Source organism: Amphiprion ocellaris, chromosome 20, assembly GCF_022539595.1.
Source record: "Amphiprion ocellaris isolate individual 3 ecotype Okinawa chromosome 20, ASM2253959v1, whole genome shotgun sequence".
Classification (NCBI taxonomy): domain Eukaryota; kingdom Metazoa; phylum Chordata; class Actinopteri; family Pomacentridae; genus Amphiprion; species Amphiprion ocellaris.
Window position 1 is genome coordinate 14,526,318 of NC_072785.1, and position 18,100 is coordinate 14,544,417.

At 39.8% G+C, this 18,100-nt stretch overlaps 1 protein-coding gene across 2 annotated transcripts in view; it reads left to right on the forward strand.

The window, feature by feature from the left end:
• Window positions 1-18,100, forward strand: part of ltk (leukocyte receptor tyrosine kinase) — a 61,180-nt gene that overhangs the window by 38,530 nt on the left and 4,550 nt on the right. The window contains exons 16-28 of one of the 2 annotated variants that reach the window (XM_035957781.2): window positions 3,569-3,754; window positions 4,305-4,403; window positions 7,651-7,812; window positions 7,941-8,054; window positions 11,967-12,153; window positions 12,264-12,354; window positions 12,804-12,868; window positions 13,963-14,092; window positions 14,184-14,281; window positions 14,749-14,841; window positions 15,062-15,163; window positions 16,510-16,644; window positions 17,899-17,989. In XM_035957781.2, coding sequence (XP_035813674.2) covers window positions 3,569-3,754; window positions 4,305-4,403; window positions 7,651-7,812; window positions 7,941-8,054; window positions 11,967-12,153; window positions 12,264-12,354; window positions 12,804-12,868; window positions 13,963-14,092; window positions 14,184-14,281; window positions 14,749-14,841; window positions 15,062-15,163; window positions 16,510-16,644; window positions 17,899-17,989 — 1,553 coding nt within the window. The remainder of the gene's footprint in view (window positions 1-3,568; window positions 3,755-4,304; window positions 4,404-7,650; window positions 7,813-7,940; window positions 8,055-11,966; window positions 12,154-12,263; window positions 12,355-12,803; window positions 12,869-13,962; window positions 14,093-14,183; window positions 14,282-14,748; window positions 14,842-15,061; window positions 15,164-16,509; window positions 16,645-17,898; window positions 17,990-18,100) is intronic. The other variant, XM_023291486.3, reaches the window with a different exon arrangement.

The window sequence follows — 18,100 nt, forward strand, 5'->3', positions numbered from 1 at the left end:
AAATTTATAAAGCATCAAGACAGTTTGTAAAAGGAACATAAAGCAATATGAAAAAGGCGTTTCAGCATAATTGAAAGAGATGAATAGAATAATAAAGTGAAAATTACAGTGCAGTTCAACATGCTCAAAAGCTTCAGATTTGGTTCCGCACATGCAGAGGCAAACAGAAAAGTCTTCGGTCTTGATTCAAAAGAACTAAGAGTTGCAGCAGACCTTCAGTTTTCTGGGAGTGTTTTCAATGTGGTGCCTCTGCGCATTTTGTTTTGACTTTGTGGACAGAAAGTAGACATGTCCCAGATGATCTGAGAGGTCTGGTTGGTTCAAAACGTAGCAGCAGAGCTGAAAGGTATTTTGGCTCTAAACCATTGAATGCTTCATAAACCAACAGCAGTTTATGAAGTATAATTCAGTGATAAGAGTTGGAACTGAAGAAGGAACTGTCTGACTTGAAGTGCTCTATGTGTTTTTCCTATGTTCAGTATGAGGGGAAATGCAGCTGTCAGACTGATACATCACTACTGTGGCATTAACAGAACTGCATGTGCGTCTGCTGTCCATAAGTCTGCATCAGTCTGACACGAAAAGCATGAATTTACACTGTATGGACAACATAATAGAAAGAATACAAAACACCCAGCATGTACAATTTAATTTATGTATTAAAAAAAATTGTTCTCTTTGGTGACACTGATGGCTGCCTACAAATCCTCATCTATATGTTTTGAGCAAAGAAAAGTCAAATGATGTCCTATAACCCTAACATGAAACATGGTTTAACTCTTTGAAAATGAATGAACTCAAAGTGCTTTGTGATATCAAAAACACATTTTTCATTTCTCTAAAAGGCAGCGTGAAAACCTGGTTTGCTCTGCATTCACACTCACTTCAGAGCAGCACAGGTGAGCATGCGTCTGTGCTTTCACACAGCCGACTGTGTTTGCCCTGTGGATAATGGGATGTATCTGGTTCATATTTTTAGTTTCTTGACAGGTCTTGACCCTTGAAGCACGACATATATGGCAGAGACATCTCTCTTTGCTCCTGGAAATGCCTGCTGGAACGTTCTCAGTAAATCCCATCTGGCCAGCAGAGTATCAAAACAGATCATCTATCTGCTCATCTTAGTGAAACCTCTGTGGGACTGTTTAGATAAAGATCTGGGCGTCAGGGCAAATATGGAGCTCTTCCTCATGAGTAGAGGAGATCTGTGTGTTTGTACATGTTTGTATGGGAACTATGTTTGCAAGTATATATTTGTGAAATGTGTGTGCCAGTGCTGAAAGTGGTCATCCAGCCGTCACATGAGACTGGAGCTGCAGTACATCCTGTATCATGTGTATCGTGGTCCACAGAGTGAGATTTTAGATTTTTCTAAATTTGCTATGGCTTAGGAGGTCCTGCTGGACATGTGCTATTCATTTAAAATCTGCTTTTTAGGTTAGAGGCTTTGATGTTTGGTATTTGAACCTGTTAACCCTTTATTATTGATTGCAAGGGTTGTTTGTCTTTGGTATTGTACTGTGTCAAACACAGAAGCTCAATTCAAACATGATGCATAGAAATACAAAGCTACAGTGTAGCTTCATTGTGGCTGTCCTTGACACCGGTGTCTAAGTGGATCGATGCCTTTTTGTTTACCATTATTTGGTTATTTATTTATTATACTGAATAGCTGAAATTTTGCTGTTTCATGTCTGTTTTTTTCACACTCGTCCACCAGCTTCCGACGAACACACAACAAAACAAATGATAGGCAGATAAAAGCTGACATTCCCCTATTGTCTGTGCTGTGCTACACTCAAACCTCCTGCTGGATTACTCCCACCTTGTCAGTTATACTCTATATGACTGAGTTTTTACGCCCTTAGAAGATCTCACCATTTATCAGACTTGCCAGTAGGAACTGTTGCACTGAGCAGAGTCAGATTTTCTGGCTTAGCAGCCACACAGACAGCTCTCTCTCACTTATTTTTTCTGCCACTGATTCACTATGCAGAATTTGCAGTGACCTATGAGGACTGACCAGTCCCAATGAAACCAGACACACAGCAAACACTACAAATAATTTAGATCATCAGTGATTGCCCAACAATTGACTGTTTGGCTTGTTGTGGCCTTAAGACACACTGTTGCATTCACTGCAGTGGATCTCAAGCCTTTTCCAGACATGGGATATTGAGATTCATTAATCTGATAAGTGGCGGAACTCTGTCAGTCAGACATAGGTCACTTTTCCGTCGTTTAAGGCTTCGTTTAGACAAACCCACCACAGTACCAGAGAAAGCTGCTGTACACATGCAATGTTTATAACTGTGTACAAAGTGTGCAAATAACTGACAGCCCAGTTTAGTCCTGACTTCTTAATCAGTGAAACTGAAAGCTGAGAACTCAACCTGAGGACTGCCGTGATGTGACAACATATTAAACTGCAGCTGATAAACTGAGACTCCAAGTAACAGTTCTCCTTTCTGAGGTGAAGAAAAGTAAACAATGTGACCTCCTGGAAGATCCTGACCAATCATGTCTCCATGTTAGGGATAATTTATGATTATAACTAAACAATGAAGTGACTGCTGTTGCTTTGTGCATAAATGCGCACAATACTGACTCTTTAGAGACGCTCGTGTGTCCTACAGCTGTATGATGCTGCAGGTTTTTGATGAAACAGTCCTAAACGGCTGGAAGCAACGGACCAAACTGCCATTCTGTGTGAGACACCTGTCTGATATGAAGACAAGCAGGTCTATACAGTGGGACTGTCAGATATCGGCTCAGACTGATCTGCTCACCATCGTGTCTTGGGCATAATTCATAATCATAAGAATTTAACGACCTCACCGGCCCTGTAGTTCCACTTGCACAAATACTGGTGCAAATGGAGATGCTTGCTGCTGTCTGATGCTGTAGCTATTTAATCAACTCAGCAGAGGAAATCGTCAAACTAAATCGTCTTGTGCGGGATACAAAACCTCGGATTACATTTATTATTTGTGACTGTCATTAATCTAAGCTGTTAGTGTTTTAATTGTGATAAAGTTTTATTGTTCTGGACATTTCATTTTGCAGCCTAATATATTTGAAATGTAGAGCAAATGGAATGAGAAACATGTGTTGTAGCTTTGGCACAAAAACTGTGTATTAAGTGCTCTTTATGATGTTTTTGAACCAATATTTGTGCCAAAATGTGGAAAAAGTACTGTTGCTTGTAGTTGTGTTCTTGAGGCACTTTCTTGAAATTCTCTCGTGGCCTTATCTCCATTTCAAGATATTTAGAACCTGACAAATATTTAGAACATTATGGATCCTTTAGCCTCAGGATAGAAGGATTTTATGGGTTTTTTTTTTCCAACTCATCTTCTAAATCACTTTAGTAAACATCACTGCCTTATCTACTCACATTACACCTATAAGGTTAGTTCTGTGATCAGCCATTAACACATTCCTCAATGAGAAGTCAGGTTTGCATCTTTTGCAGTCACCCAACACAGGAACCAGTCATTGTTTCCATCTTCCTTAGTAGGTATTACAATAGTAAGTCATTTTTGGTTCGTGTCTATTTCCCTTAAAGGTGGAGGTGGCGGCTGGAAAGATGCTCCCAGTCCTCACCTGATGGCTGGCAAGTCCCTGGTGGAAGGTGCAGAGGGAGGTTCTTCATGTCCGCTGGCCCTGTCTAAGCTCAGCTGGTCGACCTATGGAGGTTTTGGAGGTGGAGGTGGAGCCTGCACAGCTGGAGGTGGTGGAGGAGGATACAGAGGTAACAATATTCTGTCATCACCCACACCAGAAATAAAGAGGGCACTAAAAGTGATTTACTCCCTCTGTGCATTTACTTCCCTCTTGTTCCCTCTCGTTACTTTGGCCCAGAATAAATGTAATCTGAAATCGGGTTTACTTTTGTCTTGCTGTTCTCATGAGTGGGAGTGGACAGTTAGATAAAAAGGGAAACTACATCATTTTAAGAGAAAAAAAAGTAATTGGAATTGAGTAGTAATATTATATTTTCTTATTTTCTTTTTGTTGCTTTTATCCTTCAGTCATATGGCAGCCTACCAGAACCAGCAGGATAGAGCAGATCGAATGTAGAATCGCTCCAATGTAACAAGACTTTAGTGACTTTCTGGTTTTTGTCACTACGATATAAACCTGATGTGTTTCATGAAAGGTGGTGACCAGTATATAGTTAACACACTGCCAAGCAAAAAACCCAAAAAGTTATTATGTGGTCAGAGAGGTTTGTCTCGTTATTTACAATACTGAGTGACAGGAGAGTTCACAGCTTTTATTTATTTATTTAATCCTGATAGGAGGCGACGCTGCACTGACAGATGAGATCACAGCCGACGGTCAGAATGGAATTTCATTCATCCATCCGATGGGAGAGATTTTCCTGCAGCCTCTGGCAGGTGAGACTCAACCTGACACACAGCATCATTATAATATCATGTTTATATGTTCAGAAAGATAATCACAAAACCGAAGGAGAGTAGAGAGCAGCATTGAATACACGGGTCTAAATCTCATCCCCTGAATGAAGACAGTAAGATGCTGTTGAAAACTTTTATTAAACGCAAGAAAGTGGAAGGCTGTTTGTAAAACTAGAACAGAATAAAGTAGGTCAGCACAGAGTGTACGATAGCAGAGTCAAGTGTCCACCAATAAAGTCTTCGAGATTAAAACTTTGGAAAAACTTTCTGCATTTGCTGCGAGTTAAGACTTTTTAGTCAGGCTTGAAAAAAAATAGATTAAAGAAGACGATGAAATACAGCTGAGAGGTAGCAACTGGACATTGGGTTCAGATTGTTTAGTTAAACTAGAGCTGAGTAGAATAGATCCAAGTAAAACAGAATAATTAATATATATATATAAAGAACAAACTCGAGCAGCTCGTAAAAAGACCTGGAAAAGCTAGTAATGTAAGTGGATGCTGAGTTAAAATGTTAATTTTTTTTCTTTGCTTAAACCAGAATTAAATTGAATAGAGTAAAATTAAGTTTAGAAGAAATAAAATAAAAGAAGAGAAAAGAAAAGAGAGTGAATCTCATTTGCTGAAGAGGCTAATGATACGCAGACAAAAGCCCCAGAAAAATTAGGAAATCAACGTCAAGTGAAGATTATTTTCTCAAACCAGAGAGTAAACTCTATCCGCAGCTGAAGCCTATTAGATGAACTTGTAAAGTCTAGTTTTTGTGGCAAACTATTGCAGTTGAATAGACTAGACAGCAAATAAATAAAAAAACAGGTGACATCTAGGACTGGAGGAGCATTACTGAGGTTTTCCTGCAAAAAAATAAGATTTAAATCCCAAACAGAGGTCAATAGAAAATAAAACAAAATGTGGAGGAAGAGCAAATTCAAACAATAATAACAAAATGATGACATACTTTAATCAAGCAGTTACTTTATGAAAAACAAAGAAATGAGAAATTGGTGATTAGCGTGTAATATTTACATTAGCAATCATGCAACTATATGTATAATCAATACATCTATATAGCTTTACAGCATCAAACACAGCTGATACAACGTTAAGAGGCACTGTTGATCTCCTGAATTCCTGGGCTTTTGTTCACTTAGTTCTCCAAACAAATGATCAGTTACAGTTACAGACATGTGGAGTCTCAGGATGAACCATTGTGCTTGTGGGTGGGCAGGTATTACTCATGTTGTGGAGAAATAAATCTGTTTACACAGTCACATTATGCAGATTTATCATTCTCATGGGGACAAAAAGTCGGTTCCCATGATGTAAATCATTACATTCTAAAGCCAAGGCATGTTTAGGTTAGGTTAAGGTCAGGTGAGTAGAAGATCAGCTTCAGGGGTAGAGTAAGTGGAAATTAGTGTAGGTCAGTGTCCTTTGAAGTGTGTGTGCGTTTCCTCGTATTTCTAAATGCCTGCAGTTGTTTGTGCCAAACTGTCTGTTGGAACATTGAGGCCTACACGCATGAATATAGGGAGTGTTTTTTCAGTGAAACTACCAGCCATCTGATTCTCATTATTCAGCGGGAGAAACAGGAAGGCGGTCGGCTAATTCACAGCCTGATGCTGCCTGTTGCCCTCGGCACCAGCAGACAGACATCCATTCTCATGTGAAAGATGTTGTTGTTGTTTCTCTGTGTGGTGCCAGTCATCACTTTCAAACACGGTGACCGAATCCGCAACATGAATCACATTCAAAACACGATCTGACATGTGAAATACGGTCCCCTCAAATGTTGTTTAATTCTCATCTTTACCTAAATGAGGTTTAAAGGTCCCCCTCTGGTGAAAATCAACTTTTTTTTTACCCTGTCAATGTGTCTATGTGGTGCTTTACAGCATGAAGGAATTATTTAAAATTTTTAAAAACTTCTAAGTATGTAACTTTGATACACAGAGATGAGATTTTAGACTTTTCATTAATACCCAGAGAGGGACTTTAATATATGACATACATGGCTGAAGCCTACTCTCCTCCTATTGAGAATTAATCGTGTATAAATGTCCAGTAATGGTATTTAAATGTATTACCTAAGTGTGCATGGCTGTTTTGTCATTCTACGTTGCATTTATAGATGTAGTAGCTAACCATTTTGTTACAAGCACAAGATGTGTTTGACACAAATACAAAAGACAAGGATGGAGATATTTAAATATTTATGACCCAAACAAACAGTGTGTAACTTTCCTGCCTGTGTTAATCTGTTTGAATCTAGCGAAGGTATAAATGTTTAAAAAGTGTAAATCATTTCTAAAGATTTTACAAAACATAAACCATCTGCACCCTACTCACTTTCTGTGCATTTTTTACTCCTCTCACATTTTTTCTTAACAGCAAGTTTTTTATTTTTTTTTTATTTTACTGCATTATAAAATCCTGCACCTCTATGGAAACAGTAAAACAATGGTTAGAAATAGAGAGAACCCAAGAATGTCTTCTGTGCAGTGTGACAGTTACAATGCCATGAATCATAAAAGAAATTCTTTGGTCTTTTATATGACAAAAATTGAAGAAACGTGGAATCAAGATGTATAATATTCTTCCCAGGTGCTGACAGGTGTTACCAATACTGGAAAACAAAACAATGGCAACACATACTATAGATATTTTACTAGTTACATTTTTACTTTGTTTCCACATTTGTCTCCCATCTGTTATGCATAAGCAAGACTTTCAGTTCAGTTTACAGCGGAATCAGGGATGGCTTGCTGATTGCGCTTAGGTTTTATTGCATGTGGTTTGAGCATTTTTGAATTTTTTTAAAATGAGACATTAAGAATAAATAAATATTTGATGAAACATCAGAATTTGATTAAGCTGAAAGTTGAAAATCTGACTATTTTTTGTTTTTGCAGTGTCTGGCTCCAATAAATGTTGTAATTTTGCTGATTTCTAAAGATAACATGCTTTTCAGACCCATTATTGTCTATTTTCAGCTGCCAATTTAGTGTTCTAGTATTAATTAACAGTAGGAGGGTGCATGTGGGACTCAAAACACACCACAGTGTCAGCGATCATCGCAACAGAGTTTTGTCTTATTATTATTAAAAAAATACAGAATATCTCCAGAATTTGTTGAAGTATTCTGCCTAATGAGCTCCCTACTCAAGGAATAATTGTACTTCCAGTGTTTGTGTTTTTTTAATGTTTGCGTATGTTGTTTTTTCCAGCCATGGAGAGTCATGGGGAATGTGAGATCAAGGTGCAGCTGAACTGCAGCCACTGTCAGACACAGAGCTGCAAACGAGAAGAAGAAACTCACTTTATCCTGTGTCTGTGTGACGATGATGAAGTCCTGGCCAGTGACAACGTGACATGTATTGGTACCGTAGGTAGGTTATTACGCCCAGCAAACACTACTTCTTCTTTAGGATGACAGTCATGACGTGTTAGAAGTTCAGTTCAAACAATAAATCCTTTCCACATTTATCAGACAAAACATTTCTCCGCTCTCCTCCAGCAGCTCCTCAAGGCGTCGCTCCACAGGGCCAGATGTCGACGTCGCTGATCCTGGCTGTCGTGGTCTCTACCATTGCGAGCGGCCTTGCACTTGTGTGCGCCAGCGTCATCCTCAGTAAGAGACTCCTTCAGTTCTGTGCACAGTCTGTGCCGTCCACATTCCACCGGCTGTGAGCACAGCTGGACATACACTCGCTTCCAGACGTTACTAACAGCCGAAACGAGAACAATTTGAAGATGTGTTGGCTTGCATGCCCTTTGCTGGCTGTGCGGTACATGAAGGAGCAGTGGGTGAGATGTGGTTTTGAATCTTAGGACACAAACAGTTAGGACAACATGAACTCTGTCATTCCAAACACTGGTTACAGGTGAGTCCCTCTTTTCTCCGTCTGTATGGAGATGCCGCCCAGACTAGTCCAAAGAGTGTGAAACAAGGTTGTATTGCAGATGAGATGCAATATAGTGGTATATAGATGACTAGAAAATATGTTATTGTTTATAAGCGACATTTAGTGCCGTCAGCAGTGGTCACTTTCATGAAAGCATGAATTGGTCGAGATGTACTGTAAGTATCTCACGGTGTGATTTCAATCTGAAGAGAATATTTCATGGACCGTTTAAAGCACAGAAAACCATGACATTTCACTACAAAGTTTCTCTCAGTTACATGCAGTAAATGTCAGTCATTGTGATTCAGTGGCTGAGGGAAAAACAAAGAAAACAACCATGATTATACAGTCCTGAAGATTTCAACAAGTCAGAAAATGAAGAACCGTGATAAGAGATTGGCCTTTCACTCAGTGCAATCACAATCACAAGTTTTTACTAAACCCACGGGCATTGACTATTATGAGACTGTTTGGGAGAAAAAACTTCTGCTGTGATACAGCTGAATAAGCACTGTGATGTGGAGATTTTTGGAGAGGGTGGGTGTTTTGTTAAATTAAGAAATCTATAGGTTTCTATAGGTTTGTTGGCAGCAGGTTCTGGTTAATCTGGAGAGTCAGACATGCTGTAAAATGCTTCACTGAGGATTCTCATGCAAATAAATGGCTTTAAATAGGAATAATTAGGGAATTAACAAATAATAATGATAATAATTGTATTTATAATTTACCAGTTTGTATAGCTTTACTTTACTTCACTGTGGCACAAGACAGGAAAGACTTAGAAAGAAAACTGAGTGATAACAGATGACCACAGTCTAACATTGTCCATGATTTATGATTTTAACATTGCCTAATGATGTTAATGTTGAACTAGTATTTGAATTGGTCTCAAATGCTGCTATGCAAAATATACTGGTAAATGTCCACTTGTATATGACATCTTGCTTGACTAACTGCAGACACTTTATATAAATACATTATGTGTGCAGTATTAACAGTAACATGTAGTCATTTTGCAGTAATATAGGACAGTGAGGGATTTTCACCTAATATCCCTTTTTTGCACCTTTGTCACCTTTTTGACAGCTGTGTGCTGCAGGTAATTGAGAAGGGAATCCTGACATTTGTGGTTCACCCCACTAATCCTCCAACAAGCAGTATTTAAGGTTTTTAAAGACAGCATGTCCTCTCTTTCTGTTGTCCTTTCCTTAACCTCACTGAGAGTGCAGTGTATCGTAGAAGCTCAGCTGTGGAAGAGCCTTGCTTTCTTTCCCACAGTAAGTTTTGGTGTATCTCTACTTTATGTCAGGGCCTCTGGAGGAATCTGCGCTGCACTGTCTTCCTGTGAAATATCAATTACACTTCAAGCTCTCTGGGCATGAGCACAGTCTGATAAGAAAACAGGGCTTGACTGAAGCTGTTTGGGTTTTTGACTGAGGTACATTTAATAAACTGACAGTGATGCCGGAAAGAGGTCATGTCCGTTTCCCAGCCCAGCCGAAAGCAAAATATTTCAATAACTGTATATTCATGGAACTCAGAGGATGACTTCTTTTCATTCTGGTGATCCTCTTTTGGTGGGTTTCAATCTACAGTCCCTTCAAAAAGTATTCACACCGCTTGGAAGCTTTCCTCTTTCATTGCTTTTCAATATTGAATCATTACCAATTTAATTAGACTTTCACTAGCAGGGACCACACTATTAAGTTGAAGTTTGATGGTTTTTTGGATGCAAATGCGTGTTATGTTTGGTGATGACTGAGCTGAACTGATGCAGTGTAGGGAAATGCTTAGATAGGGATCAGCAGTGGACCCCCTAGGAAAAGGAGAAATAAGAAAGAGGAGGCAGATGTAAAGGGAGGGTGGGTGGGGAACAAAAAGGGAGAACGAACAAGTGGGAAGGGCAGAGTGGTATGCAAAGACGTACAATAGGAAGGGGAGTGATTGAGGTGCGGTCCTACTCCTGAGCTTTAGCTAAAGATTTTTTCTCCATGAAAAAAAACTCATGTCGGAATGAAAACAGATTTCTATGAAGGTCAATTTATAGAAATATAAAATGTAAAATACGTGATAATTCAAGTAGTCACTTCCTGTCACTGAATTGAAAAAAAACCCTACAGAAAGAAACACACTATAGGAGAGCAATGTCCATTCAGATGGGAGTTTTGGGGGAATGGGTTGACATGACAGTGAATAGGGAAAAAAAACTCAAAGTGGAAAGTGCTGGTGAGAAAGTGTTTGGATCATGTTCTGAACAGAGAAAAAAGTGACAACAAACGAAAATGTTGGAATTTAAAAGAATATTTCAACAGGTTTGAGGTTCGATATAGTTAAACATAAATAGACTCCATAATTAGAGTGTAATCACACAGATATTAATTGCAGATGCAGATTACTCTCATAATTACTAGACTGAGTGAACATGCTGCGGCACATCTGGGGTTTTTTTTGTGAAGAATGGAAAAGCTATTTAGTCCTCACTAACTGCACTGTGTGTAAATGTGTGCACTTGCAAGTAAATAAATCAATTGCTAAACAAAGCCTGCTGATATTTGAGTAATTGCATTTGCTTTCCTTTTTTAAAAAAAACTGTGAAAGAGAATGTGTTTATCAAGAGCTTGTTTGTCAGAGAGAGTGAGAGTTAAAGAGGCAGCACAGCACACACAGACACACACACACACACCCGTCAGGTTAATGGTGTCTCTTCACCTGAGCTCTCCCCCATGCAGGGAGGTAGTCTGTTCCCTGGGCGCCCCGTCTCCTCCACCCCATCCTCCTCCTCCTCCTCCCCCCTCCCATCTTCCTCCTCAACCCTCCCCTCATCCCGACCCCCCCGAGTCCCTAGCACCTGCACCGGGCGATGGCTCGACGGCACCTCTTACCTGCACGCAACACCCCCTCCCTGGCAGACTACCAACCTGCATCGGGGACGTGGGCTGCCTCCATGGCGGGTGAGTCCAAACTCACTGGCACAGACAGTGTAGGAGCAGTAACCAAGGAGAGGACATCCCACACGCCTCCCACCAAACATTGTGTTTGCATTCTCAAATGGGAGCTTCTCCAAATCTCAAGGTCTCTTTACTGGAGTAGGGAGTGCTACTGCATGTGTGGAAAAGTGGCATAATGCTTTTTTTTGTGACTCCTGAGAGAGCTGTGCAAAGGGATGTTGCTTAAAGTCTACAAGTGGATTTAGAAGAAAGCAAGCTCACAGAGCTTCTGTAGCCTGCTCCACATTTCTGCTTAAGGCTATCAGCTTGGGGCTGTATTAGATACTTCTATAAAAACGCACCTGAATGTCTAAAACAAACTGATGGTGGTCAAGGTTTTGAAAAAGGTGTGATTCCTTGGAGTGCAATGCTAAATCGGTTTAATATCCTTTTTAGAACATAATGGTTGTCTGCAAACCATATTTCTCACTCTCTTCTGGTGTTGACATTCGAAAGGGTCTCACCTGTGGCTTGATCCCTCCTTGTGTTACCGCTCCTACACTCAGCAGATAGTCAGGAAGTTGCTTTCACGACTTACATGCAAGTGTGGGGTTCTGGTTGTAGTCACGGTTGTGATGTTTTATAAAGGGTGTTTTAGACTCTAAAGTAAAACTAGCTTGTTCGTCTGTCTTGTCTTGCCTTTGTCTGCAGTGTGGTATCGCAGGAAGAACGACCTGCATGCAGTGAGGGGCCGTCTGCAGAGTCCAGAGTACAAGCTGAGCAAGATCCGCTCCTCCACCATCATGACGGACTACAACCCAAACTACTGCTTTGCTGGGAAGGCTGCGTCACTCAGTGAACTGAAGGAAGTGCCACGCAAGAACATCACGCTTCTCAGGTTTGAGGTTCAGCTGATTGTCTGTGCTGATGTCCGTACCTACGTAGCACACTATATATGCACCAGTGCTTTTCTTTTAATTGACGTATTTTGCCCTTTTGTATACTCAGGGCTCTCGGCCACGGCGCATTCGGTGAGGTCTACGAAGGTCAAGTTCTGGGGATGAGTGGCGATGGCGGTCCTATGCAGGTGGCCATAAAGGTCAGCTCATACTCTGTTAGACCCATGAGAACAAGCTGCACTTAAACGTGTGATAATGGCACCTCACCAGGAGTTGTGTCCAATAAGTCTAATCTACTCAACTTCATCCCACAGCGGTATGTTAAAGGTCACATACTCATGTAGAAAAAGATGTTTTTCTTGTACTTCATTTAGCTAAATAACAATTAGTTTTTCTTACAGTTTGACTTCAAAAATATTAAGGTACAACTTGCAAAGGTGAGAAAGAGAAAATGACTGACTGTGGAAAAGAAGAATGCATTTTTTTGGGTCAATTTCCATCAGCAAACGAAAAAACAGGGATAGCTGAGTGAGCTCTGCATGGGTTTGCCTGCTTTTCAATGCTCTACTGATTAGGTCTAATGATATATTTTCCCTTGACAATGGCACACACACCTCAAACTGTTTCTCTGATTCTTTCTGCTCTACAGACTCTTCCAGAAATCTGCTCTGAACAGGATGAAATGGATTTCCTGATGGAGGCACTGATTATGAGGTGCACCAGACTGCGACCGTACACTTGCACTGCTTGCTGCCTTTTCGTTTTTGCTCACCGATTGAGTCAGTGTATCTTCCTTATAGCACAGTTGTGGAACAGCAGACTCCCAAATCATCTGACTTAGCGGAGATAACAGATCTGCAACTTTACTCACTAGAAGTCAAATTGCTACTACAATTGACTGCACATGTTGTTCTGGGCCAGTTAGTAAACACATTAGTACAATCAGGGTGTTGTGATCAAAGGAAAAAAGTTATAATAGAATTAGTTTCATACCATTTTATGATCTGTGTGATTTTTAGTTGCTATGTACGAGTCATTGGTCTCCTTCTCAAGTATCTTTTGGATATTTTTGTCTTATTTCACAAATGTTTTGAGAAGAAAAAGGTTAATTACGGTTTCACCCCCCTGTGCATACTTGGTTTTATCCAATGAGAGCTGAGATCACACACTAAGATAGTCTCTCGCATCGTTCACAGTATGGTATGTTATGATCAAAAAATGTAGGTTTAGCATAAAAATAGCTTTGTTTGGTAGTAACATGGTTGTGTCTTAGGTCTGTCTGCTTTTTCAGTAGTTGAGAAGTTAACTGATTTGGCACCAACAGCTAATACATATAATTAGGTAAAAAATATATATAAAAAAGTCCCTTTTCGCATTTTTAATCGTGTACACAATGCTGAGGAGTTGCTAAAACATGAGGGGAAATTATTTTCTGAATTAATTTTTACTCACTGCTGTGCACCATTCTGGCAATGCTCTACACATTCAAATTGTCACTTGCACACTGGTTAAAGATCGAAGCTGTTAAATATTTGTATAAGATTTTTATCAATATTAATTCTGCACATTTAGGTGCAAGATTTATTGACTCTATAACTGAGGAAGCTTTCATTCATTCTGCTTGCCCTGTACTCACCACATTACATAACAGCAGAGGTTTACCTACATATACATAAATGTGCTGCATTTAAGAGCTGTAAAATAAAACAGTGGATGCAATTCATATATTTGTTCTTTCTCCTGCACATTTGAATCCATGAATACACTTCTAAAGCAAATCCCACATTGTTCCATGTTTGTCCATGCAGCAAGTTCAGCCATGAAAACATTGTGCGCTGCATCGGCGTCAGTCTGAACATCCTGCCGCGCTTCATTCTGCTGGAGCTGATGACCGGAGGAGACATGAAGAGCTTCCTGAGACAGAACCGGCCGCGAGCCGTAAGTCCACACCAGAGCTGTGTGCGTGTGTGTGTCTGAAGTGTGTGTGTTTGTTTGTGTGGGTCCCTAATCTGCGTTGTGCTGTATCCAGGCTCAGAACTCTTCACTCACCATGCGGGAGCTGCTGCGGATGGCCAGAGACATCGCCTGTGGCTGCCGTTACCTGGAGGAGAACCACTTTATACACAGGTTCATTTACACCCACTTATCACAGCTAAGAGCTCCGTTTTAATACAAGCTGAAACTGAGGATCAGCAGCACCAAAATAAAATGTGTTACCGGGGCGATGCTGTCAGTGCTGCATGTATAAATGGTTCATAAAACACTTTGCAGCTCTGGCTTAGAGAATATTTTGATCTAATTTACTGCAAAACACTGATATCACAAGATTGGAACTCTGATGTAGAATTTATGTAATGCTGAATATTGGATGAACTCTTCTGCACAATCGGTTACGCAAGAAAACATTTTTAGAGCTTTTCTCATTGCATGTGTGTGTTGTTTTCCTTTAAACTACAATAATGAACATTTGCTTGCTGCAGAACTTCAGCGCTACTCATATCAAAACACATTTGACAAAATGAGCTTAACTGGAAAGGAATTGAAGAGTTTAGTGTCATGAAGCTTCATTTTCTAACAGATTTTGGGTTTTTCAGAGACATTGCTGCCAGAAACTGCCTGCTTACCTGCCCTGGACTGGACAGAGTGGCTAAGATCGGAGACTTCGGCATGGCACGAGACATTTACAGGTTTGTACGCTGAATCTGTGGTGGCACGTTATCCACATAGCAAAGCACCTGTGAAAATTTGCACTGATCTGTCTCACGGGAGCAGAACTGGTTGCTAACTGGTTGAATAGCTATCTTTTTCCTCCACGTGTTCAAATGCAGTTTGTGGCCTTGTGGTATTCATCCTGTGTTCTAAACTGGACACTCCCTAAATCTGATACTACTGTGGTTCCTTTTCCAGAGCCAGCTATTATAGGAAAGGTGGTCGTGCCATGCTGCCAGTCAAATGGATGCCACCTGAGGCCTTCATGGAGGGAATCTTCACCTGCAAGACTGATACATGGTAAAAATACTAAATACTTAAAGTACAGCAGAGCGCCACAAAAGTACTATTTTTGGTTTTAACTGGATACAGCTTCACTTTGTGCCGTTTGGAGACATCTTACTATTTAGATTATTCAGAAGTGACAGGTTGTTTGTAGGGTCCTGCTGGGTATCCTGTGTTGATGCTAATCATTGCCATACCATGGGTATTGTTCAGCATTTTTCTGCACAATAAACGACTAGTAGCAGATGTTGCACTTTAAAATTGAAAACAGACTTGCATTAAAAAGAATTTTTCATTCACAACAGTGTTGAAAAGCCTAACAGTTCTCTGGAGGGGCTAAAATTATCCCAGCACAAAATTGCAGCTAATTTTAAAGCCTCAACATGTTTAGTGCAATGCAAGCTGAAGAACACAGTCATTTTACCCCCAAACAAAACTAAATAGACCTACGGAGAGCTGCGCATCTTTAGGCCACCATATAAAGTGGAAATCTTTGCAAGATAGCACAGCATCTGTATTCAAGACACTGAGCCGAGTAACAAAGTGCTCTGTATTCCAGTCAGTAAAGTACAGTGGCTTTTGGGGGAGAGGAGCAGTTTCCAAACTGCTTCTTTGTTAACAAAACAAGTCAAATATTTAGCATGGGACAAGCATTTTCAAAATGTCACTTCCAGATTGAAAGAAGAGTTTGTTTACAGAACAAAAAGTAGGAACTATATAGTTCCACTTTGAATTTTAATGTCGAGACCACAGCATAATAAATTTAAACGGCAGTCCAATAAAACTCAACAAAGGTTGGTGGAAACGTGTACACAATCAGCTACAGCACATATTAATCAGTTTGACCACAGAGATATGGAAATAAGTCTAAAAAGGCACACGATTCCCTCAGGATTAAAGTTATTTAGTAGAGGAATCATTGTCTAGCAGTATAATCACCTTGAAGAAATGAAACAAACAAGTGCGCTGGTGGGACTCTGCATCAGTGCACAATGTAGGAAAATGCGTCATTAGAAAATGCAATAATATGAATAGTTACATTAGAAAACATGAATACCGTAACTTATTCAGAATTCCTATTTTTGGGTCCCACTAAAAATATGCTGCTGAACAAGATCCGAGGCAATAATACTGCAGGCAGCAAGCACTTATTTTATCAACATGAAAACGACCCAATATGATGCCAGATGTAAATTAATGAACCATTTGCTTTTATCCAAGAATAAATGACTTTTGTAGCTAGTCTGGGTATTTGTGCTTCATGCTGTGTTATTTGTGCTAGTCCCATTATGGAGAACATTAGAGCAGACATGCAAAACAACACAATCCACTCAGTTGTCGACCTCTGTCTCCCCCTGCAGGTCGTTTGGAGTGCTGCTTTGGGAAATCTTCTCTCTGGGTTATATGCCATATCCTTGTAAAACTAATCAGGAGGTCCTGGAGTTTGTCACCAGCGGAGGCAGGATGGATCCTCCTAAGTGCTGCCCAGGGCCTGTGTGAGTACTGACAGGAAATGTATACAAAAGAGAGGAGCCTAATCCAGCCAGGTAGACTTGAGCTTCCTTGCTTGACAGGTCTTTGCAATGTCAGGCTTTTTTTTCTAATTCTCTGCCAAGACAGAATATGTAATAACACAAAATGGACCCTGAGTTTGTGAAGTTCACTTTGGATACATTACAGTGACAGTTTTGTCCTTTTATGGGGTTTTAAAATTGAGTCATGGTAAATTTAATTTGGCACTTTTGACAAGAATTTACAAAAAAATTAAGAAATAAATACTTGTCAGTTACTCAGAAACATAAAATGCAAAATAAGAAACTGCTTAACCCGCTTTAAAGTGAGTCACCAAATTCAGCACATGAGAGCATATGGGAGAATGGCAAAGAGAAAAATCAGTGTTGAAAAACTAGAGTTCATCAGAAAGCATGTAAGAAACTCTAAAGTCAATTGGAAGAAAGTTCTTTAATCTGATAAAGCAAAAATTTGGGGCTTTTTGGCCATCAGACTAGATAATATGTTTGGCAGACATCACATACTGTACATCATTACAAGCACACCATCCCACCAGTGAAGCATGGTGGTGGCAGCATCATGATGTGGAAATACTTCTTGGAAGGCGGTTCTTGAAGGTTTGTAAAGGTAGAATGTACAATTAATGCAACAAACTTTTGGGAATTCCTGTAGAACAAGTTAATGCAATCTGTAAGAGAAATGTGATTTGGGGGAAGATTTGTTTTCCAGCAAGACAATGACTCTCCAGCCAAAGCTACATAGAAATGGTTAAAAGACAACAAGGTGAATGTTGGCTGGACTTAAAAAGGACTCACTCATAATCTCCATGCAACCCCTGCAATCTGACAGTTTTGCAAAAAGGTGCATGTACTACTAACGACTACTACTTATGCAACAACATATTTTCTGTCTATATTTCTAACTAATTGACATTACTTTGTTGAAAAAACAGCCAAATTGAATGGACTATGATTCAATTTTGAAAAACAATAAAAGGGGAAAACTTCAAAGGATCGTAGCTCTGCAAAGGATGATCACTTAAACAGTTTACAACTTGTCAGACTTTTTTTTGACAAAAATTCTTTGAAAATGACACAGAATGGGCTTTTTTCAACATTGATGTGGAACTGATTCCTTCTGTCTTAGAGGTGATGAATAAGCACCAAAGACTGGATCAAATTTTCCAGTAGTGTTATATTTACATTATAGTTTATCAGTTTGCATCTGTTACTATTTAGCTATCGGATCATGACCCAGTGTTGGCAGCACTGCCCCGAGCACCGACCCAACTTCTCCACCATCTTGGAGAGAATCAACTACTGTACTCAGGTAGACTTCATCTATAGATATAAAAAAAAAAAAATGCCATTAATATTGCAATCATATTTGTGCGTTTTGAAAAATGTATTCTTTCACTAATTTGCTTGCTTGCTTGCTTAT